The sequence below is a fragment of the Camelus bactrianus genome, chromosome 29, assembly GCF_048773025.1.
Source record: "Camelus bactrianus isolate YW-2024 breed Bactrian camel chromosome 29, ASM4877302v1, whole genome shotgun sequence".
NCBI classification, from domain to species: domain Eukaryota; kingdom Metazoa; phylum Chordata; class Mammalia; order Artiodactyla; family Camelidae; genus Camelus; species Camelus bactrianus.
In genome coordinates, this window is record NC_133567.1 from 2,186,306 (window position 1) to 2,210,423 (window position 24,118).

The window sequence follows — 24,118 nt, forward strand, 5'->3', positions numbered from 1 at the left end:
AATAAACTAATGACAAATTTCTCATGGGCACTAAAAAAATAATTTATATCATCAAGTTATAATTTAATGACAAATTGTACTTTTATCTGCTAGTGATTTGTTGTTTCTTAACTGTACTGAACTCAGCCTCCTCATGCCTTCCGTTCAAGCCAGACCAGGCTCAGCATCCACGCGACGTATTTAAGGAACATGATGTGTTACGTGGCATGTTCCACGACTGAGGAAAACGGTCAATCTCGCTTCTTTCAAAGGCAAGGGCAACGATCCTTTGGCGACACGTCCAGTCCACGCACGCTTGCTTGACCACGTGCTCTTCACGCTCACACAGCAGCAAATGGCGAAAATGACCCAACAGTTTTCTACCCCAGAGGCTGAGAGGAGCAGTGGTTCTAAGGTGTATGAAGTCTTCTGTTTTGGAATTCACCACGCATTTTACTTTAAAGCCACATTTACCTAAACTATTAGATTTTGACTCGGCAGTTTTTATATTGACAAGGTATATCACATAATTATCATACAATTTAATTTCATTTAACTATAGTAAAATTAAAACTCCCTAAAAGCATTTTAAAAACCACCCTAATAGCACTTGCGTTCCTTTAAGTGTACGTCTATCATTCGGGTGTTTCAGCGACACTAAATGGACCTGCATTAGCTACTTCACACCTTGATTCGCTTTAATATTACTCCCGCCGATAAATAATTCGCTTTCTCACACCACACAGTTTGTGAATAAGTTTTAAGTTCTGGAGAGAATTATTCACGCGTGTGGCTTTTAATTAAAAAGAGAAAGATTAGTCAACCTTTTCTCAAGAGATAACCACACGAAAGGCAACTTCTAATTGCTCCTTTTGGAGTCCGGTTCCCAGTTGCGAAGTTGGGTTGCACAGGGCGGTCTGGGGACGCGCTGACCCCAGACAGAGGAGCCTGGCCCTGCCTGCGTGCCGGGCCCGGTGCGGGCTGCCAGGGCGCGCCCCCGGCCCCGCGGGGTGACAGCCGGGGTGCAGACCGGCCCCTGCACCCCGGGAGGCCGCGTCCGCGCTGCGCGGGGAGCGCGCTTTGCCCCGGGACCTGCCGCGCACCCTCCTGTCGTCCCTGCACGCCCCGCTCTCCCGCGCGCGACGTGGGCTTGATGGCGTTTCTCTGTCTTTTCAGACGGCGTCCCTGGCGGTGCCCCACTAGCACATGGATTTCAGGACCGCCTGTGAGGAGGTAGGTGCCCTGGCTTCTGCTCTCTGCTTAGGGGAACAGGTGGTGAGCGGGTGGCAGGGGAGGCTGCTTTGGGCAGGGGGTGGGGGTGCCTCCGTGTCGTGTTCCGAGTGTCACCGGTGTCTGAGAGCCCGGAAAGGCGCTGGGAGCCGCGGGACACCCGGGCCTCCGCCTCCTTCAGGAGCCCGGGGCCACTTGCTCCGACTGGTCGTCCTTCTCCGCGAACCGCACGGGTCGGTTTCAGGCAGCGGAAGCCCAGGAACCAGGTCTTGTCACATGAGCGGTTGTGCGTTAGGGGACATCTAAAGCCCCTTTCAGACCTGAAGCCCTCTGATTGCGTGATTCCGATGCTACTGAGGTGTTTCAGTCTCGTCCGAGTGTTGACACTCGGCTGTTCCCAGTCCCCAGAGCACTGTCTGCACGGTCGTGGGGGTCCAGTGGCGCTCCGTCTGGGGGACCGAGGCCACGCAAGTGTGCGGTCAGCCCTGCGGGAACGTGGCCCCGGCGGTGGGGGGTGGGGGCAGCCGTTCTGCTCTAGGGGAAGGATTATCTTCTCATGCAGCGTTTAAAGCACCCCTTTTCCACTCTGCAGGAAAATTGCAAGGAAATATTCATGTTACAATATTTCATAGTGGCTTAAAAGGGTTAAAATGTTTCTATTGTGTATAAATAATCCAGGAAAAAACAGCCATGACTGGATTACCTATGATAAAGCTTTAAAAAAACTTCAGTATTAACATTTGTGACAATTGTTCTTTTAGTAAAGTGCCATGTGTTAAATTTGTTGCAAAAATATCTTTTAAAAAAATACTTGTTGCCGTAGGTTCAAAGTTTAGGTCTTTCAAGAAAAAAATAGTAAATTGCTTTTAATACATGGGCTCCTTTTTTATTCATTTACTTTTTTATTTTCAAAGTTTAAGTGTGGTAATACTTCCTACATGTCTCATCTCAGCACTTTTTAAAGTGTGCTGTGTCATAGCGGTTGGTTTGCAGACCTCTCGTGCACACACTGAACATTGCGAGGTCAGAGTCTATAGCTTACTCATCTTTTGATTCGGCACCTGTCAGTTCATACTTTTTAAAAATAGTTAAATTAGTGTTTTGTTTTAGAAGCTTAAATTTAGGAGCTTACATTTTAATTTTGTGACATCCCTAGTTTTCAGTACAGTAATTTTGAACATGGTAAATCCACTTCCATCAAAGTGTTATTTATGTGGTCGAGACTCACGTGGTTGAGACTGGACAGTGGCCAAGTATTTTTTTAACAAATGATTCCCCTTGGACTTCAGAGGCTGACATAAGACTGATTTCCCAGACCTCTTTTTTAAACAAATTATTTTAATTCATTGTTAGAAACATGTATCAAACTCTACATAAGGTTCAGGTGTATTTCATGGTGGTGACACCACTGAGGCCTCTCACCTTTGCTTCTGTGGTAGAAGTTCTTGCTCTCCTGCAATGACCCTTTGAGGATCCCACCACTTTGAGAGTCCATCCCCACTGTGAGCAGAACTTCTCAGAACTGTCAGAGGCAGTCCTTGGCGTCTCCCACGTGCTGGACGGGCTGGGAGGAGCACAGGACCATTCGGTGCTCTTGAGGATGACCACATCACCCAAAAGGTGGACCAGAGTCCACGAGAGCATCTGAAACGGACAGTCTTAGAACGTTTAAGTGGACTGGCACGGCGAAGAGAGCTTAGTTAAACTCTGTCACTTTGCAGATGAGCAGATGAGAGGTTTTAGGAAACGCTGAGGGCCATTTAATTAATTAGTTGAAAGCAAAGCCATCATGTGTAGCTTGGAGCTCTGGAGTCCAAGTTTGGTTCTCTTTCTGCAGTACTGCATTGCTGGAAATTATATCAAAGTCAAACTTGCTTTCTCTTGACTTTCTCCTGACTGTTAACAAACGACTGGAGATGGAAACCTGGGGTCCGTGTCCTTCAGACGGTCCGGCTGGGAAAGCGCCAGGCGGACGCCTGGGCCCCTTCTGTCGGGGAGCACAAGTGTGGCTAGAGAAGTTCTGTTTAAGCATCTCGATTATCTAAGACAGACAGTTTTTTTAAGAGTTATTTATTGTTTAAAAAACTTCTCCTCTTAAAAAGAAAAAAACTGTAATTATTTTAGGGAATTGGGATTTAAAAGTCTGACAAGAAGCAGAAATGGAGGGAGAGAACAGAGATGGGACAAATGCAAACCCAGAACACGGAGTCACTGTCGGGCACGTCGACTGGCTCGTCTGCTTCGAGAGGTGCCATCAGAATGACCGTGTGCTCCGAGAAGCCAGCACACTGCCTTACTCTAGGTTTTCCTCATAGTTTACTTTGCACCCACATTCCTTAAACATGACCCACAGCTGTGCGTCGACCATGAAAGGACATGTTTCTCTATAACATGTGTTTAGTAATTTAGTAACTCATGCACACATGATTTAATTTGGTCTCTCGTATAATGAAACGTCATCTGCGACTATGACTCAGTCGGTAGGTATGGTCAGAAATCCCACTGGGAGTAAAGACTGTGTCAGGGCCGATGGGTCAGTCATCCTTAATAACGAGAACAGTGGTAGCTTGCTGAGTCTTTCCTGAGACAGCAATACGCAAGGTGAAGTCAGACACTGTGATGCAGAAGTAAATGTTGCTAAAGTCACAACCTCTGAGGCCTAAATGCAACCCTGGCGCGTTGTCAGGTGAAGGCAATTGTTCAGCAAAAGCCCTGAGACCCAGAGCTCGTCAGGGAAGGACTCGTCTTGACGGAAGGGGTTCTGAGGGCTGCAAGGAAAAGCAAGTCTTGTACAAATGCTTGAAAATGGTTGGAATTTAGCTCAAGAGGAGGCCATGGTGAGACGTCATCCCAGCAGGGACAGGAAAGGGGGAAACGCGGTCCTCGGCGTCTGTGTGGAACGGCGCCAAGGGCACTGCTGGCCCAGCACAGAGCAGGACAGGGCGCCACGTGGCACTTCCACCTGCAGGCTCACGGAGCACGTGGAGCCAACACATAGAACAGGAGGACCCCTGCAGGACCGTGGGCCGTGCGTGTGGGGTCTCGGCCTCCCCTCCCGCAGTGTGCAGTTTCTTATGTCTGATACTGCAAACCCCACGTTTCAAGGTTAAAGGAACATAGATTTTAAACTTTCACAAGAACACGTTTTATGTTCTTTCAAAGACTAGCACATGAAGAGGTCTTAACTTTCAAGTAGAAAATGGGTGAGCATCTACTTTTGAAATTTCCAAAGGCACTTGGTTAAAGCCAAGCACACATTCTTAACAAGTTTACATGTGAGGTTAGTTTTTAAAACAAAGAAGAAATCCATGTAAATTCATGAACACATTTCATTGATTTTCGGAAAACAAGTCAATGACTAGATTTCTCCAAATGTTGCCTTTTGAGTAATTGAGAGATGGTGCCTTTTAATCTTCCTCTGCGCAAAGTCTTCAATGTGGATTTTGTAAAATGCAGCCGCAGTCAATGTGGCATCATTCATCAGGAGCTGAAAAACCACCTTTGCGTTTGTATCATTTTTGAAGCTTTAGGCACATTTCATAATCTACATACTACGTTTGTACATCACACACAGACCATAAGTTTCTTCCCTCGTGTGTCATGTGTACACAGTTCACAGTCTGCAGACAGATGACGGTTATATCAACAAAGGAAAAGAAGAGGAGGACACGTCTTAACTCTGCACTAAAATGTGGGGCCGATCACCATTCAGGTGATTTGTCTTTTATTTTTAAACAACCTGGGTGCACGGATCTGAGAAGACTTTGCAGCCAGGGCTGCCTAGTTTGTGCTGCACCCGCGGCTGCTCCCAGGGTCCCATTTCCCATCCTCTCCCCTGAAGCAGTCTCTGGAGATGGGGGCCTGTAGACCAAGCCTCTCCCCGTATTAGACAGGGTCCTGGGCTCTCTCAGCAGCTCGACTGTGGCAGGAAAGTCATCCATCCGGTCCCGAGTGGTTTCTGTCTCATCTCCCCCGCCCTACCTTGCTCTGACATGTGAAGAACGGCTGGTTGAGATGATGTCGTTCTCAGGACTCTGCACTCCCCCGTAAGCAGATTCTTGGCGACCAAAATGCTCCCTGGGGAAGGGTGCTGGCCGTCAGCATGACCACGTCCCCGTGCACAGGCTGGGTTTTGGCTCTTCAGACTTTCCCTGGATGACCTTTTCTGTCTCTCTGATGTGTAACAGTGACGTATTTATGGGGTCGCAGGGAAAAGCCCCTCTTTCATCCACAAGCTGAGAAGAGCTTCTTTGTGATGACAGCTACCCCATGACACTTCTGGGGAGAAGTTGGCTTGGAATGTGGTGTACATGGAAGATCAGCAGGTGTGCTCAGCTGTGCCCACTCGGCTCTCATGTCATTTCCTCCCCCCTTTCCCGTGCGCCTCAGGAAGTCCCCATGTTGGTCCCTGGCCAAGATCACATCGTCAGCATGGGAGCCTTTTCCATGTGAAAAATGCAGAAGGGTTATACCCTGCATTAAGGAAGATGCAGTTTGCTTTTGCTGAAATGCTTTTGTCCTCTAGACATACACGCTTGCGTTCTGCTCTCGGAGAGGCTGGTGGACAGGACTTAGGGGTGTCCGAGTGCATCGTCTTACGGAGGAGGAGGAGCGCATGCCACCGGGGCTCCTGGAAAGCTTGTTTTTCCTTAAAAGACGTTATAACACATACAGAATGATTGCAGACTAACTTAACACTGCATGTAACGTGGGATAAAGCAGTTTGCAAAGTTATCTCCGAAAGCTGCAGCGTCTAAGCAATGTCTGTGTGCAGCAGTAGTATGCAGTGTCCTCGCACCAGGACCCGGATGCCGGCTCCACGTCTCACTGGTCTGAAGGGAGCAAACCCCTAGCAGCCCACATGTAAATTTATATTCCAAGGGCAAGTTCATATTATTTGTCTGGGAGTTTATGCCCACTAAATACTGAGGGTAAAAATGTATTTCTCTGTACTTAACCCTTTATCCAAATTAAGAATGGCTCAGTAATTATTAGGTGAAAATGTGATTTCCAAAGCATTGTTTCTGTTGTCTTTCTGGTGCAGAATAACAACCAGAGATTATATTCTGTTTCAAAATAATTTTCCTCTGCATCTCTGATAAATGGGGCCGTTAAGTGTACTTGCTAGGCAGATTTGTCCACTTATCAGGTGAATGTTAAAACACTGACCTGCTTCAGGAGGGACGACGTACGTGGGCTTCCTCCATGACCACAAAGGTGCTGGTTCAAAGCCATGCGGTACAAGGTTGGCAATAGTTACAGGCTGTTTTCACACAATTCCTAACAATATGTGAAGCAAAACAGGGGGATGGGAATCAGATATCCTGGGTCTTAAGCCAGGCTCTGTCTTTAATGAGCTGGGTTAATCCAGGCAGTTCTCATCACCTTTTTCCTTGGACCCCCATCCATACAAAGTGTACGTGTGCTGGTGACTGGAATGATCACACAGTGCAGGCTGAAGGGGAGTAGGTGTGTTTGCAGGTTTAAATTCCATGAGAAAGACAGAAAACAGAGGCGTGGCTGCCTCGGCCTGGAGGGCTGGGGAGGGAGGGTGTTCGGTTTCTTTTTGAAGTGATCAAAATGGTCAAAAGTTGGTTACAGCAATGGCTGCATGTTGCTACACTCAAAAACACTGACTTTAACATGTTAAGGATTGTATAGGATGCAAATTGTATGTCAATAAAATGATTACAGAAGTTATATTTAGATTTTAAGCATTCAACAAAGATGTCACTACTTTTCAAATGTAGTATATAAGCTATAATCCTCATTTCCCAGATCTTCGTGGGGATTTTCTCGCATGATCTCTGCTATCTGAGGTCTGCTTGGCGTGAATGGCTCTGCTTCTCTCCGCACCTGTATTAAGTTCAGACTCATCAGTGTCTTCTTCCTCGCTTTCAAATGTTATTCATCATCTTTTGTTATAAATAGGCCATAAAATTATAATCTGTCAGCTAAGTATAATTCTTTTCTCTGTTTTGCTTTTTTTGGTCTGAAGACAAAGACAGGGATTTGTTTGCTGCAGGATGGTAATCAGGAGCCCTTCAAAGTGCGGCTGCACCTGGCCAAGGACATTCTGATGATCCAGGAACAGGATGTGATATGTGTGTCTGGTGAGCCTTTCTATTCTGGTGTAAGTAGCTTTTCCTTCCCTTGAAGTTTTTTTGTTTTGTTTTTTGTTAATAAAAAATGTTCATTACAGAAAATTCTTAATATTTTTTCTCTTGCTTTCAGAGCCAGTAATTTTTGTGTACAGTGTTAGTAAGCAGTGTCCTTGTACTTGTCCTTGTCCTTGTCCTTATAATGATGCAGGCTTGGGCCCACAGGCACCCATTGGGGCCATCTCCAGCTTGATGAATCACTGACTCCGAGTCATTATCATGTGACTGGAGTGACCCTGTATCTCTGATCATGAGAGAGTGGGCTCCACCCGTCCACATGGAGGACTGAGTGAGAACAGTGCCCTGCCCTGATCTCATTTTGAATCATACCAGACCTTCAGAAGTGGTGCAAAGGTGGGCCCAGTGTAGCATCTGGGAAGCCGGGGGCTTTAGGTGGTGGTCCCTAAGCTCAGTGTCAGGGCTTCTCCCTGGGGGATGGTGCACAAGCAGTTCTGTGGACTTCGAGAAGCATGCCTAGGTTATCGTGAGCTCTGCTGTTCTAGCCCAATCTCTGAAAGAGCCATAAATTATCTCACGGCTCATCAGTCCGCTCACTGGTGCTGCAGGACCGCTCTGGAGGACATCCTTAGGTGTGTGAAATAATGAAATTTCAACTGAGGAAATGGAAAGCTCTAATTAGCTTTATTCAGTGATTCATGAATCAGGCACATCCCATCTGGCAAATAGAAAAAGAGCTCTGGCAAGCTGTAGAAAAGAAGAGTTTTTCAAAGGCAGAAAGGGGCAGAAAGAGGAAATTATTAACAAAGAATGCCTTCTTTCAGGGGAGGTCGTCCTCCTAAGGGCAACGGATGGGGCCCATGGGAAGAGGACTACTCACTAGTGCTGACCAGGGAATCCCAGGGTGGCTGGTTAAAGGTCATAGTTTTGAGAGCGGCTAAAACTGCAATTAGGTTAAGTGTTAAGTTTTAATCCGGTGACATGGATTTAGCACAAGTGACTCCATTTGGGGCCGGTTGTCTCTTTTTCAATGGGTGAAGTTAGATTGTCTTTGGCAAAACAATTTTATCATGAAACAGGATAAGTTTTAGAGTTTATCATTTATTATGTAATAACGTTAAAGACATCATCTTAACACTATGGTCATGTACGGTCTCAGAAGAAAATTACAGCAAGTGTCATACAATCAGCTCCCTGGATTCCCTACACATCTGTAGCGACTTAGCAGGAAGATTTAATTTGCAGCTTATTAACAGACTTACTTTGGAGTGTTTTGTTAGGGTGAATAATGCTGAACTTGACTTTCCACCTCACTTCTCACTAACATCCTGTGGGAGTCACATCAGGTCCTAAATCAATAGGCTCTGGCTAACTAAAGATAATGGACATTTTGCAGACTGTTAACTATTCTTTTGTCACAGACCATTTAAATCATCCTGAATGACGGGTCTGGCTGTCAAGACTGATTACATTGTTCCCTTGGGGTTGCCCTTTCTTCTTTAGTTAATAAAAGTATAGTGATCAATTTCTTTCTTTCTTTCTTTCTTTCTTTCTTTCTTTCTTTCTTTCTTTCTTTCTTTCTTTCTTTCTTTCTTTCTTTCTTTCTTCCTTCCTTCCTTCCTTCCTTCCTTCCTTCCTTTCTTTCTTTCTTTCTTTCTTTCTTTCTTTCTTTCTTTCTTTCTTTCTTTCTTCTTTTCTTTCTTTCTTCCTTTCTTTCTTCTTTTTCTTTATGAAGAGATATAATTTATATCACTGTCTAAAATGAGTATATCACATAGGTCCTAAATCAGTAAAATATTGTAATTTGTAAAATTCAGTATTTCAACCCTGAAATAACGTTCTTGATGTTAAATTTTGCAGTCAAAAGAACTAATACATACAGACCTAAGCTCTCTTTTGAAACAAATGCTGGGAAGAACTCAGACAGAATTGAGAAGAAATATTTTATGATAATGTCAACAAGTGCAAAAAAAGCATTTGACAAAATTTGACCCTCACACAAAACACTTTCAGCAAAGTAAGAATAGGATGGAACCTCTTACACTGATAAAGCATCTAATGAAGATTTCTCACCAACATTATGGATAACACTGAGCGTATTCTCTGAGGTTGAAAGTAAGTCAGGGCTCGGGGGAGAGAGAAGATGGCGGAGTAGAAGGACACTCGCAGCTCACCCTCTCCCACAAAGGCACCAAGACTCATATCCACAGGCCCACTCAGCCAACCAGAGCACCTGTGGAACTCCGACAGAACATTGCCCTCTTCAAAAGATAGAGATGCCGAAAGTAAGTCAGGGGTCATCACTTACCTCATTTATACTCAATATTGTTTTGGTTGTAGAGCAGGTCAGGAAATGGATTAAAATGGCATAACTATTCGAAGGGAAAGAGGTAGAACAGCTTGTTTTTAGATGTCATGACAGTGTACACAGAAAATCCTGAGAAATCTACAACAAAATTGAATAACATACAAGTTTAGCAAGGTTGCTGGAAATAAAGATGATGTCCAGAGTTAATTGCATTTCTAAATTTTACAACAGGCAAAGTAAAATGCAATTCACAACACACAATAGAGATTATACACTTGGAAATAAGTTCAACAAAATATGTACAAAACTTCTACCTTAAAAACTACAAAACTGTGATGAAGAAAATGAAGATAAATAAACAAATAAATGAAGTGATATAACATGATCATGAATTAAAGACTAACTATTGGTAAGTTTTCACATCTTCCCAAGTAGCCAGCATCAGTCAAAACCCAAATTTGTTTCTGGAGACATTGACAGGTTGACTCTAAAATTTACATGGAATACAAAGGACTCAGTTTGGCCACATAGTCTTGAATAAAGAGAACAAAGCTGGAGTGTTTATACTTTCTGATTTCAGAACCTACTGCCCTGTTACAATAATGAGCACAATGTGATACGTCATAAACACGTGTAAGTAAACCAAAGGAACATTATGTAGTCCAGAAACAAGCTCACACTTAAGAGGTCAATTGCTTTTCGTTGTGGTGGTGGTGGTGGTGGTGGACCACACATAACATGTACTTGACCATTTTAACAGTTGTTAAGTGTAGAGTTCAGTGGCTCGAGCACATCCACATTGTTGTGCACCTTTTACAGCGATCCATCCCCAAAATTATCACCCCAGACAGAAACCCTGTTCCTATTAAATACTAACTCCCCACATCCCCCTCTCCTCTGTCTGGTAACCCCTGTCTACTTCCTGTCTCTGTGTATGGACTCGTTCATCCACGTTGTAGCCTGTGTCAGCATTTCATTCCTTTGTAAGACTGAATGGTAGTCCGTTACATCTATCTGCCATGGTTTTTTTTCAATCCTGCATCAGATATGTGATCTGAAAATATTTCTTCCAACCTAAGGGTTGCCTTTTTATTCTGTTCATGGTTTCCTTTGATGCACAAAAGTTTTTCATTTTGAAGTCCAGTTTGTCTACTTTCCTTTTGTTGGCTGTATTTTTTGTGTTATATCCAAGAAACCATTGTCAAATCCAGTATCATAAATATTGTTTCCTATATTTTCTTCTAAGATTTTCTAGTATTAGAGCTTACATGTATGTTTTTGATCCATTATGAGTTAACTTTTGTATATGATATCATTAAGGGTCCAACCTCTTTCTTTTGCAAGTGGATATCCAGTTTTCCTGGCACCTTTTGTGTCTTGGAACTCTTGATGAAAATCATTTGCCCATACATTTGAGGTTTCATTTCTGGGCTCTCAATTCTATTCCATTCTATTCCATGTCTGTCTTTATGTCAGTACCACAGTTTTGATTACTGTAGGTCTGTGGTGAAATTTGAAATCAGAAAGTGTGATGTCTAGCTTTGTTCTTTTTCAAGAATGTTTTAGCTAATTGGATTTTATTAAGATTCCATGTGTATTTTAGGATAGACTTTTCTATTTCTGTAAAAAGTGACATTAGAATTTTGTTAGGAATATTATTGAATTTGTAGTATGCTTTGGATAGTGTTGACAGCTTAGCGTTATTAACCTTTCAATCCATGAACACAGAGTGTTTTTTTTATTTGTTTATGTCTTTAATTTCTTTCAGTAATGTTTGTGATTTTTAGTGTACATCTTTCCTCTTCTTAGTTAGTTAATTCCTAGGTAATTTACTTCTGATGCTATTATATATGGAATTATTTTCTTAATTTTCTTTCCAGATTATACATTGTTAGTGTATACAAATGAAACTTATTTTGTGTGTCCACTTTGTATCCTGCTACTTTGCTGAATTCTTTTTTTTTTTTCCACTTCTAATGATTTTTTGGGTAGCTGTGTATAATCTTTAGATCTTCTACATATAAGAAATGTCATCTGTGAACAGATATAAGTTTACTTCTTCCTTTCCAATTTGGATACCTTTGTTTCTTTTTCTTGCCTAATCAATCTGCCTAGGATTTCCAGAACCAAATTTAACAGAGGTAGTGAAAGCAGGCATCCTTGCCTTTTCTAGATCTTAGAGGTATTTTTTTTCTATTTCTAGTTTGTTCAGTGTTGAAAGGGTGTTAAATTTTGTCATAAAAGGGTTTTGAATTTGTCAAGTGCTTTTTTTGCATCAGTTGAGATGTGTGTGTTTATTTTCCTTTATCCTGTTAATATAGTGCATCACATTGATTGAATTTCTTATGTTGGTTGATCCTTGCATTCCAGGAATAAATCCCACTTGGTCATAATGTATGATCTCTTTAATATGCTGCTGAATTTGTCTACTAGTATTTTGTTGAGAATTTTTGCATCAATGTTCATAAGGATATTGGTCTCTAGTTTTCTTTTCTTGTAGTGTCTTCTTCTGGTTTTGGTTATCATGGTAATGCTGGCTTCAAAGGATGAGTTAGGAAGTTTTAATCCTCTTCAATTTTTGGAAAAATTTGTTAAAAATTGGTATTAGTTCTTGTTCAAATGTTTAGTGGAATTCACCTGTGAGGTCCAGGACTTTTCTCTGTTCAGAGATTTTGATTACTGATTCGATCAATTAAAAAATCACTTGTAAGAAAATAAAAAAGCAAATCAGTGTAGGAGAAAATATTTCCTATATCTGACACAGGACTTGTATCCAGAATGTATAAAGGCCAATCACAAGTCAAAAAAAAGCCCAATTAAAAAAAGAAAAAAAACTGAGCAAAAGACTTGAAAAAACTTCATAAAATAAGTTACGCAAATAGCTAAGAAAAGCATGAAAAGATGTTTCAATCATCAGCCATCAAGGAACTGCAGATCAGGTTAAAATCACATATACAATTTACACTCATTACAACAGCTTAAAAAAAGACTTGGCAAATATGTGGTTCACTTGGAAATCTCATGCGTTAGAGTTTCAGTGGAGCAACTCTTTGGATAACTATTTGGCAATTTCTTACAAAGTTAAACAGAAACCAGTTCTAAGCACAAAAATCCTAGTCCTTGGGATTTATCCAAGAGGAGTGAAACTAAATGCTCACAACAAGACTTTTTCAAGACCATGCATAGCCAAAGCCAGGTTGTAAACTGATAAACGGATTTGGGTATATTCACAAAGTGGATTTCTACCCACTTACTCTTTTCGATAAAAAATAAATTAGGGACTTTCCAGGTATGGTTCCACACATAAAGATCTTGGAAGTCACCACTCTTTCCTCACAACAAATAAAAAGTTAAACAGACTGAAAAATCATCAGCTCTTCTGGGATCCATGTGATAAAGAAGGACACCTGGCAAACCACTGCCCTCAGATTGGAGGACGGGCAGCGGAACACAGGCTGCTGAGCAGAACAGAGACTCACGAGCGAGACCGGCAGGAAACCAGCACCAGGTAGGAAACCCCCAACCAGAGTGAGGATTGCTGGAGGCTCCGTGTAGGCAAGTCTGAGAGGGAGACCAGGGGGTCCTGTCCTGGAAGCCCCCACGCTACTGGGAGATTTACTGCAGGAGTTCAACCAGGTCCCCGCAGTAAAAACGAGAGAAATGCCCTTGGGCTCCTGGCAGGGAGAAAGGGGGCTTTGTTCTTAGCAAGGTCTGCACTCAGGGGAGCTGGTTAACCAGTGCCTACCCTGCTGAGTGAGTGTCAGTGTCTGACCCGGGAGAGAGAAGCACCCAGCTCCAGCTGACTCCAGCCATCCTGTCCCTCCTAAAGAGGAAGGAGGGGACTGAGAAAGGCTTGCAAGGTTTGCAGTCTAGAGGCACAGGCTTCACTACACACAGACCCGTCACAGGACCACAGAGTGCTTCGCTCCCCGTAACCCTCAGTACAAGGTTACTGACACCTCTTTACAACAGTTTCTTACAACCAGTAGAATGTCTGGCTATCAGGAAAAAAATTACAAGGCATACCAGAAAGGTGAAAAACATACTTTGACAAGACAAAGCAAGCATCAGAACCAGGCATGTCAAGGATGTTGGGTTATCAGATGGGGAGATTTTTTTAAATTATGCTTAATATGCTAAAGAATCTAATGGATAAGGTAGATAGCATGCAAGAACAGATGGGCAATGTAAACAGAGAGATGGAAATTCTAAGAACGAACCAAAAAGAAAAGCTACAGTTAGAAACCTTGCCCCAGAGATGAAGGCCTTTGATGGGCTCACAAGTAGTCTGGACGCAGTGGAGGAAGAACCTCTGAGCTTCAGGGTCTATCGATAGAATCCTCAAAAACCCAAATCAGAGAGAACAAAGACAGAAAAAAACAGACGAGACTACCCAAGGACTGTGGGGCAGCTATAAAAAGTGCAAATGTGCCTGCAAGAGGAACAGCATAAGGAACAGAACGAGAGACCAGAACAGAACAACCACTTGAAATAATAATGAGTGAGGATTTCTCTGAATGTCAGGCACCAAACCACAGATCCAGGAAGCTCAGAGAACACTAGACAGGATAAATACCAAAAACCATCACCTAGACGTACCGTTTTCAGATTACAGAAGATCAAAGATAAAGATAAAGTACTGAACATGGGGAGAACTCACTTACAGAGGAACAGAGAGGAGAGTCCTAACTGATTTCTCCTCAGAAGCCAAGCAGTAAGAAGAGAGGGGTGTGAAATATGTATAGTGTGGAGGGAAAAACCCCACCAACCTAGAGATCCATGTCCAGCAAAATGGCTTTTCAGAAGAGAATGCGAAATAGACCTTGAGACAAAAACTGAAGGAATCAGTTCCCAGGAGACTTGCCTGGTCAGAGATGTTGAAAGTTCTTCAGAGAGAAGATCAACGTTATGGGTGCAAAGCTTGGACAGAGCATCAAAGAGTTAACAAGTGAAGGAAAAGCTTTTAAAAAAACTTTGATTTTTCATATTCTTAATTGATGCCACAGATAATGATTTGTTCAAAATAATAACAGCAAAATGTATGTGACTGAGCATTCTTTTGAATGTTTACACAGAAATTAAATGAAAAGCAACAATTACACCAGGGACTGGAGAGGTGAATTAAGGTTATTTGCTTGTTATAAGGAACTCACACTACCCTTGAAGAGGTGTAGGGTTATTTAAAAGTGGACTTGGATTAGTTATAAACGTCTATTTCATAGTGGTCGACTCTTGGTTGACCACTAAGAAAAGTAAAAAAGGAGATATAACTACATACTAAGAAAGCAGAGAAAATAGAATCACATAAACTGTTAAATTAAAGCAACAAAAGCAGAAAAAGAATGAAAGACAAAAATAGGAGCGAGGAACAAGGACCAAAAATCGAAACCATAGCAAATGTGGCAGCTATCGCTCCAGGTGTCCCAGGAGTCGTTAGGGAGTGGGGGGTCTAATACATCAGAGACCGTCACAGTGAATCACAAATCAGACCTGACTATACGCTGTCTACAAAAACCCGTTTTAAATATAAAGATACATGGAGGTTAAAGTTAACTGGTGGAGTAAAATATACAGGAACAACTAACACGTTTGCTCGTCTCCGGTTCTCTGTTCTTCCCTTCGGCCATCGCTGCGTGGATGCTGGACTGGCTCCCTTCTTCTCACTTTCTGTTTTCTAACCACCTGCTTGTGTTTATCTCGGTTCTACAACCTCACGTGAGGTCATAAGTGTTTCCTAAAATAATTGATGGACTACAGATCTGGATATCTGTTCTTTCCTCTAATTCACTTGGCCTAAAATTCTGAATGATTATCTCGGATGAGCAGTTTCAGCTGGATGAGTGATCGTTCTGTGTAAAATTAGAAAACGAGACTCACCTCAGAAGAGCTGCTCTGTGAGTGAGTCAGTGCTTTTTAATGCAAAGGCGTTTCATTATCACCGCTTCAGACCAGCCTGTTCCTAATGTGGTGCTGGGGACAAGGAGCCTGGGGGATTCTAAAGACTATGTATTTGTGAAGGTTATATTGCTTCTGCAGAAATTCATTTAATTAAATATGTAATACTTCAATGAAATTAAATATAGATTGATACACTAACATTTGCATTGTTCTGGAAATGAAAAACCATACAAACTAGGTGAAATGAAATAGATAATAACGTGGAAATAAGGTCTGTATTATTTATGTAAATACTATCCTACATGTTCAACATAGTAGATTAAATAGTGAACGTTTTGGTCAAAATTGTCATTTTTGTTATTGATATATTTCTTATTTTTCCCCCTTGAAATTGACTTCACCAGTTGCTTTGTACCACAGATAGAGAAATTCGATGTTTAAAAAACGTGTTTTTCTCCTCCACATCCCCCTGGAGAAGCACAAGAAGAGGCCTCGTGGGAGGTCAGAATTTACTGCGGCACGCTGATATCGAGGCCACTTTCACTTAGGTGTCCGTGGGGACCCCTCGGGGAGCAGCAGCCAAGCAGCCCTGCACCGCCCAGCCAGGCGCTCGTCAGCGGAGGCCTGGCGCAGTTACAAGGAAGTTCTCACCTCCAACAAGAAAAGACAGTTAACAGATGCCGACCTTGAAATGTCACAGGTGTTAGAATTACCGAACAAGAACTTGAAAGTCGCTCTCCTCAAATTGCTTCCTGTTTGTTACAAGCAGGACTGAAACAAGCGAGAAAAGAGATGGTCTCAGCAAAAGCTCATGGAGCTCGCAGAACTGAAGATTCGCCCGAAATAAAAACTTGAGGGACGGATTCAACAGCTGAACAGAGCGGACAGAGGAAGGATCCACTTAACTGAAGACAGAACAATAAAAAAGTACCGACTCTAAACTAAAGAGACAAGTTGGTCTGGAAAAGAATTAAGGTACCCAGGAGACTAAAACAAAACAGCTAACACTTATTTCATCAGAGTCCCCGGAACAGAGAAAGAGGTCAGGGCTCAAACAGCGCTTGAAGAAATAACGGCTGAAAACTCCCAAAATTTTGCAAAAGACATAAACCTACACATTAAAGAAGTGGAACTAACCTCAAAAGGATAAACCCAAGACACCCACGTCAGGACACATCACAGTCAAACCCTGAGAACTAAAGACAAAGGAAAAGCTTAAAAGCAGCAGGAGAAAAATAATACTTTCCCAACAGAGGAAAAATAATTCAAATGATAGATTTTTTTTCCCCAGAAACAATAGCAATCAGGAGGAAGTGGCATTGTGTTATCCAACTGCTGAAAAGAAGAAACGCTCAACCTGGATTTCTGTAGATGCCGAAAGTATGCTTCGAGAACCAAGGGGAAGTTAAGACATCACCAGGAGAGAGAAAAGTAAGAAAATGTGTTGCCAAGAGACGTATTCTAAAAAGTGACTAATAAGGACTTTATAAGCGGAAACTTACAACTCATTGATAAAATGGGCAACAGAAAGTGAGGAGAGGCCTTGAATAGATGTTTTTTCCAAGGAGGACGTATACTCGGCCAGCAAGGAAGTGAGGAAGTGCTCAGCACCATTAGCCGTCAGGGAGACGCACGTGAAGTCGCAGCGAGATGCACTTTCTGTCCACTAGGATGTTTACAGTCAAAAAGACAGAGAAGAGCAAGTGGTCCTGAAGGTGTGGAGAGGCTGGAATCCTCAGACTCTGCCGGTGGGAATGGAAAACGCACAGCTGCCCTGAAAGAGACTGGCGGCTTCACCCCTTGGTTTATGCTCAAGTCCAGTGAACACTCGTGTCCACACAAGAGCCTTCACACACATGATCGCAGCTGCGAACATCATTCACAGCAGCCAAACCCTACAGAGACCCCAGGTCGGCGCGGGTGGAGGAACGGGGGAGTCAGAGCTGGCACGCCCGGTCCGTGGAGTGCTGCCTGACAATTTTAAAACTGAAGTACTGGCACGTGTTACAACACGGATGGACCTGCAGAGCATCACAGTGAGAAGCCAGGCGCAAAGAACCACACGCTGTATAATTTCGTTTCTGGGAAATGTCCACAAGGGGCAAGTCTGTAGACACAGAAAGCAGATGTGTGGGTGCCCACGGTTAGAACGGGGTGGGGGGCAGAGAGTGAAGGGTGTGGAATCATATTTTGGAAAATACAAATATTGTAAAAGTGATTGTGGGGACGGATGCATGACTGTAAATATACTAAAAACCACTAAATTTTACACTTTAAATGGCTGGTTCTAAGATATATGAATTATAGCACTGTAGAGCCGTTTCTAAAAAGACAGTAAAATAACCTTTGTATATTCACATATCTAAATATTTCTGTGTGTAACCACCTCTATATTAAGCTAAACATGAGTTTATGCTGACGCCTCCAGACGGTCCTCCGTGACCCACGGACTGTGCCAGCCTCTCCCTGGCGTGTGTGACTCCCGCTCCCACCGGTTCCTCTCACCCACCAGCTACGCAGTTCATTGTTGAATCTCAGCGCGCACAGAACAGGGCCAGAGGTGTCGCGCCCCTTGTGGGAGGACGCGGTGCCCGGTGCAGCTCCTCTGCTCTTCAGTCTTCCGCCTTCTGTGTCTCAGCCCCGCCGTCCTTTCCAGTTACTCCGGCCCCCCGTTGCCCCTACCCCTTTCAGTGAGGTGCTGACATCCACCTGTAAGGCGGTTAGGTTATTCCTCACAGCACCCATGCCTTCTCTGGACGCCCTGGCTTTTGCACTTACATATATTAAGGTGGACTGCTTTTCACTGACGTTCTGTGGGTTTTGACAAACGCATAATGTCGTGTGTCCGTTACTGTAATATCATAAAGAGTGGTTTCTCTATGTGTAAACCCCTGTGCACCATCTATTCGCCCTCCTCCCTCTCCCCGAACTCCTGGCCACCACTCCTCATGTCGCTGTCTCCTTAGCTCTGCCTTTTCAGAAGGTCTTATGGATGGGGTCAGAGGGCACGTCCTTTTGCTTAATACTTTAAACTTGAGGTTTCCCCCCATGTCTTTCTGAAGCTGGGTAGCTCACGTCTTCTTATTTATTATTTATGTATTTATTTTATTTATTGTGCATTCTGTGAATGAAGAGCATCTCGGTCACCTCTTCAGTTTTCAGCAGTTATGAATAAAGCTGCTATAAACATTTGCATGCAGGTTTTATGTAAACACAAGTTTTAAAATTTATCGAATAAATGCCCAGGGGCACCACAGGTTCCGACTGCGTTAGCTTCATTGGAGACTCCAAACTCTCTCCTGAATCTCCACCAGCGAGGAGTGAGCTACATCCCCAGCATTTGGGGGTCAGCGTTTTAGGGTTCGGCCATCTAACAGGTGTGTGATGTTCGCTCATTTTCATCCTGCACCCCCCTGGTACCATAGCACGTTGAGTTTCTTTTCATGTGCTTTCTCGCTGTCTGTATGTTCTTTGATGAGATGTTTGCTCAAATATTTTGGCATCTTTAATTAGATTATTTTCCTGCTGGGCTTTGAGTTCTCTGCGTATTTTGGAAACAAGTCTTCATCAGATCAGCCTTTTGCAAACATTTTCTTTCCACCTGTGACTTTTCATTCTCTTAACAGGATCTTCTGCAAAGCAGAAGTTTTTAATTTTAATATTTTCTGACATCAAATCTTGTTCTTTTATGGACTACGTTTTCAATGTCCTTTCCGAAAGCTCATCACCAAACCCTGTCATGTAGGTTTTCTCCTAGAAATTTTATACAATATTGGGATTATGGTTAGGTCTGTGATTCATTTCGTGCTAATTTTTGTGAAAGGGTAACATTCATGTTTCAGTTCCTTTCTTTCTTTCCTTCTGCTTTCTTCTTAGCTTGTTGAATCGCCTTGTTCCTCTGTCAAAATCAGTTCCGTTTGTTTAGGTTCTGTTTTGGGCTTGCTGTTGTCTTCCATCGATCTCTGCGTTTAGTGTTCAAAACAGCCATGCTGTCTCGATTCCTGTAGCTCCTTTAGCAAGTCCTCTAGCTGTGTCCCCGCTCAGCGCTGTGTCTGCGATGGGTCCTGTGCTCTTTGTATAAACCCGAGAGCCAGCTTGTGGACGCCCTCAGACAGCTCGCTGGGATTTTTGTTAGGTTTGCATTGATTCTATAGACCAAGGATGTAAGAATCAATATCCTAAAAGTGCTGAGGCTTCTCAGCCGTGAGCAGGAAGTCTTTTTTTAATTGCCGTAGAGTCCGCTGCAACACGCCCATTTCTGGTGACGCATCCTGTCCCAGCCCTGCACGCACACACATTTTGATCATCCTTGACTTCTTTCCTCAGAATTCTATAGTTCTCCACCTAGAAACCTTTACTTATTTTGTCAGGTTTATACCAAAGTACCCCCTTTTTAGTGGCATCATAAATGGCACTGTGGTTTTAATTTCCAATTCCAGTTCTCACAGCTGAGGTACAGGAAGGCGGCTGCATTCTGCGTATTCACCGTGTCTCCCACGACCTTGCTGTAATTGCTGACTAGTTCCATGAGGTTTTGTGGGGATTTTCTACGTAGACAGAGAACAAAGACAGTTTTCTTTCTTCCTCTCCAATCGGTGTGCCTTTTATTTCACATTATTGCTGTGGTGCCTTGGCTGCGACTTCGAGCACAGTGTTGAGCAGCCGTGGTGGGAGGGGGCACACTGCCCCATTCACAGTCTCCCAGGAGAGCACTGTTTCTTACAATTCCTTCCCCTTCTGTTACATCACGCACCGATTTTTCACAATCGTTGTTTCTTCATCTTAATTCTCTGTCTCAGCTCAGGTCTATGTGATAGAAAAAACAGTGGGAATTAGGGAAACTTGCATTTCAGTCATGATGTGGCTCTTGGTCAAGGTATTTAACTCACATGCATTTTAGTTTCTTATTCTAAGTCGGGAAAACATCGCCTGTGCCAGTGGGCTGTTGTGGTGATTACGTGTTTGAAATGAGAACGTTTGGACGATAGCCCTTATGCACTTAGTGCGTGCGTGAGTCCCTAACTTTGATGCAGGCCCAGTGCTAAATTCTTTGGCTACAACTGGGAAAAAAGAGGCCCAGGACTCAGAAAGCTGTAGTGGGAAAAACAGTCAAGGCCCCGGTGTATTTTAATAATCAGCCGAGAGTGTTAGGAGACGCGTACGTGTACGCAGCAGATTTTTGGTAATTAGAAGCTACCATCTATTGGTGTTCCTTTCTGAAGTTTCGTTACCCTTCCTGAATTGTCAGGAAGAGCTCATGACTTTTCTTGTCACTTTTCCTGCATATCTGCTTTCTTCCCATCACACAGAATCAGTACAGCTCTGTTTGCTCGTCTCTCTCATCTCTGCCTTGATCTCACAGCTTCCTCCTCTTTTCACTACGTATATCAAAAGTGTCTGTTCCTGGGATTTGTGAGACCAATGTGTTTTGCTGGGTTACATGTATGAATTGGTTCCATATAGTCCATGCGTTGGAGGTAGAGAGTATGTCAGATGTAATATCCAGAGGACAGGGGTGGTAATAATTGTGTTCTTATATAAAGCAAGTGAAGCACTTAAATCTTTCTCGTAACATGAATGCTGGTACTTAGGTGCGTGGCACGGTTTTATACAGTCCAGAACTCCTCTTGGGCTCCATCCTTTCATTTTGTGAAGAAAAAGAAGATTAAAGAAAGGCTTTTTATGCAGATGAGTCTATGGGAGCACCTATCTCGATTCTGTGTTTTAAGAAATAAGGTAACTGATGCTACCTCGGTTTCCCGTGGGACAGCGTGCTGTTGCTAGGCAGCGACTTTGTGAAACTCAAGCTGTGTTGACTAAAGGCGGCTCCTCATCAGCTTCCACCCACTCTCTGATTGATGAAACAATTCATTAACATCGCTTTTTCCCCTTTGATTTTTGGGGTGGGGGGAGAACCTGGTGTGAGAGGTGGGGTGGGCCAGAGGGCACAGCTCTCACAAGCACACAGACCCCTAGCAGGCACCACAGGTGCCATCAGAGAACAATCACATGCCTTTCCGTGCCTCCTGCTACCTGCAGGGGCCAACTTAAAATTCTGGCTTTAAAACACGAAGTAATTTGTCTTGCCCAGCGCTCCTTCCTTTCTGACAAGTAAGCTAATGAAGTGGGAGCATCAAGAGGTGCTGGCTGGCTTTGCCAGAGCATGTGTGGGCGCCCCCGTGTTTAAACAACATTAAAATAAAAGAGTCAGGTTCCACTGACTCTTTGGTCTCTCCAAACGCCTCTCTGCATCAGCAATTTTATATTTGATTTGGAACATGTTCTAAACCAAAGATTGGAAGGCGGTCTTGTAGAGAATGAGTGAAGGCACGGCACAGACCCCTAGTAGGAGCCCTGGGTGCCACTGTCCTCCAGGGAAGCCGGGGCTCAGCTCGCACGCTGATGCTCACTGGGATCTACTCACCAAAAGGCCTGCGTGGCTGACGGTTGCTGTGCAGGATATCCTAGAAAATTTAGGTGATGCTGTTTGCTATTTAAGATGCATTTGCTTTGACAGATTGAAGTCTTTGTTTTGAGACAGTTAGTTGATGGGGGTTGTCTGAGCTAAAGGCACCACTGGTTCTGATACTATTTTAAGGAATCGAGTATTTATTCCTCACAGAAAAGGAATTACAAAAATAGCTCCGCCATCCAAGAACTGTAATTGATGGGCAGTGCTGTGAAAGTGGTTTGCCTATCTGTTTCAGAATAAAGGTGACCTTTTCATTGATCTCTTCCTCTGAGTCTTCCAGTATTTGAGCTGCTCTGTGATGTCACTATTGGAAAATGATTAGATAAATATTCAACAGACATCTAAATGTGTAGTGTCACTTTTCTTTCTTCAGGAAGAAATCTATATAAAGAAGTATAAATGTTGTTAACTATGGTTTTATTATCACCCTTAAAATGATAAATTGGTTTAAAATGTATATTTTTACTACCACAGGTGAAATGCATCAGGTGACTATTAAGCAGGGAATGGATAACGTAGCCAATAAACGGCGTCTGTGGAGACACAGGGGCCAGAAAACAAGTGTCTGTGCCAGGTCCTGGGAGGAGCGCGGAGTCTGCCCCATGGTGGGTGGGTGGGGGCGGTTCAAAAGACGAGCATGTTACAAGAAGAGAAGGTTGTAGATGAAAGCTCCCAACCCTTCAGCACGACAGGAGGACAAGCATTATGAAGACATGATTGCCCCAAAAGAGTAATATTGACTTTTTGTCAAAAACTAAGGGATTTGTCCAAATGTGGCTTTTTGTGATTTTTTTTAAGTTTCATATGTGCATGATTGAATTGTTATTTACAGTATGGAAGGCAAAAGAGAGCTGCTTTTGAAAACTGAGAATGTACTGTCATTACCAGTTAATTGTAAAACCCACTCTTTGAAACAAGCAATCGCTGTGAGCCCAGTTTATTCAGCGTTTCAGTCCCAGGCGTCCACGTGGGTGATTTATGCGCTGACAGGTGGCACCTCCCAGCCCAGCTCTCTGACCACAGGCCCTGTGACCGGGCAGGGAGGGAGAGCAGACCTGGTGGACAAAGACAATACGTAGCACTGGCGGTGAATTGTTTTTCTGTAACCCAAAGCTTGTCATTTCTCAGACAACAGGAATATTAATGTGAGAGTGAGGAGGAGAGACTTTAAAGTCGAGATTTCAAACTACGTCCAAAACCTCCCGGAAAGGACGCAAGTTTGAGAGTTCCGCAGCTTAGTAACGCTGCCGTCCCTTTCAGCTGGACAGACACGTTGTTAGCCTTCGATTTAACAATTACAGCATCCTCTGTTTGCCCCGTGGTTTGGAGCCTCTGTGCTGTCACAAAATGTTCTTTTTTAAAGAGCAAAACACTAAGACCGAGAGGAGGAAAGCGGTGGGGGAGTACGGTACCAGGAAGCGCTGACCGCTTCTGAACTCTGTCTTTCAGGAGAGAGCCGTGACCATCAGAAGACAGACTGTGGGAGGATTCGGACTAAGCATCAAGGTAGCCCGTGTTTCCTGTCTGTCCTTCCAGGGGCTGTGCTGAAAAGCCTGTGTGTCTGTACCTTTAAACTGTGTTGATTGATAATGAGCTAAGAATGGCTACAGCAAACTCCTCAAAGTTTGACTGAGACGTAAATTAGGTCAGTTCTCAAAACGCTGGCCACCTTAGACTGAGAGATATTGGAAGAGTATTTGGGAAATTTGTCTTTCCTGGAATTGAAGATAACTCATGAATTGTCTTCATCTGGTTTCATCTAATATATCAAACGTCGCCTTGTAGTGTTTATACCTTTTAACCAGTGAGGGTGGGAGATACCAACCTGTCAGGCGAAGGAACTAGAGGGAACCACACCTCATAGCAAAAAAAAAGGTCTGCGAGCAAGCTGAGTGTTAGCTGTTTCCTTCTCATCTTGTTCTTCTGCGCAATGTTTTTTTTTTTATTCTTATTTAAGAAGTCAGTAAAATATCATGTTACAATGCCGAGTACCGAGGACAGACAAAGTTTTAGCGTCTGATTTAGTTTAAAAAATTAACCACATCAATGACACTTATGTGTTCTTTTCCATTTATGGTTAAATTTGAAAGGGCTTTTCTTTCTGTATGTTGC

At 43.3% G+C, this 24,118-nt stretch overlaps 1 protein-coding gene across 2 annotated transcripts in view; it reads left to right on the forward strand.

Annotated features, from left to right (window-relative positions):
* The first annotated feature begins 1,185 nt into the window (after positions 1 to 1,185).
* The window catches only part of SNTG1 (syntrophin gamma 1), a 117,388-nt gene continuing 94,455 nt past the window's right edge, over positions 1,186 to 24,118 (forward strand). For both annotated transcript variants that reach the window (XM_010970710.3, XM_074354882.1), the window contains exons 1-3: positions 1,186 to 1,212; positions 7,208 to 7,342; positions 23,456 to 23,512. In XM_010970710.3, the coding sequence (XP_010969012.1) occupies positions 1,186 to 1,212; positions 7,208 to 7,342; positions 23,456 to 23,512 (219 nt within the window). The remainder of the gene's footprint in view (positions 1,213 to 7,207; positions 7,343 to 23,455; positions 23,513 to 24,118) is intronic.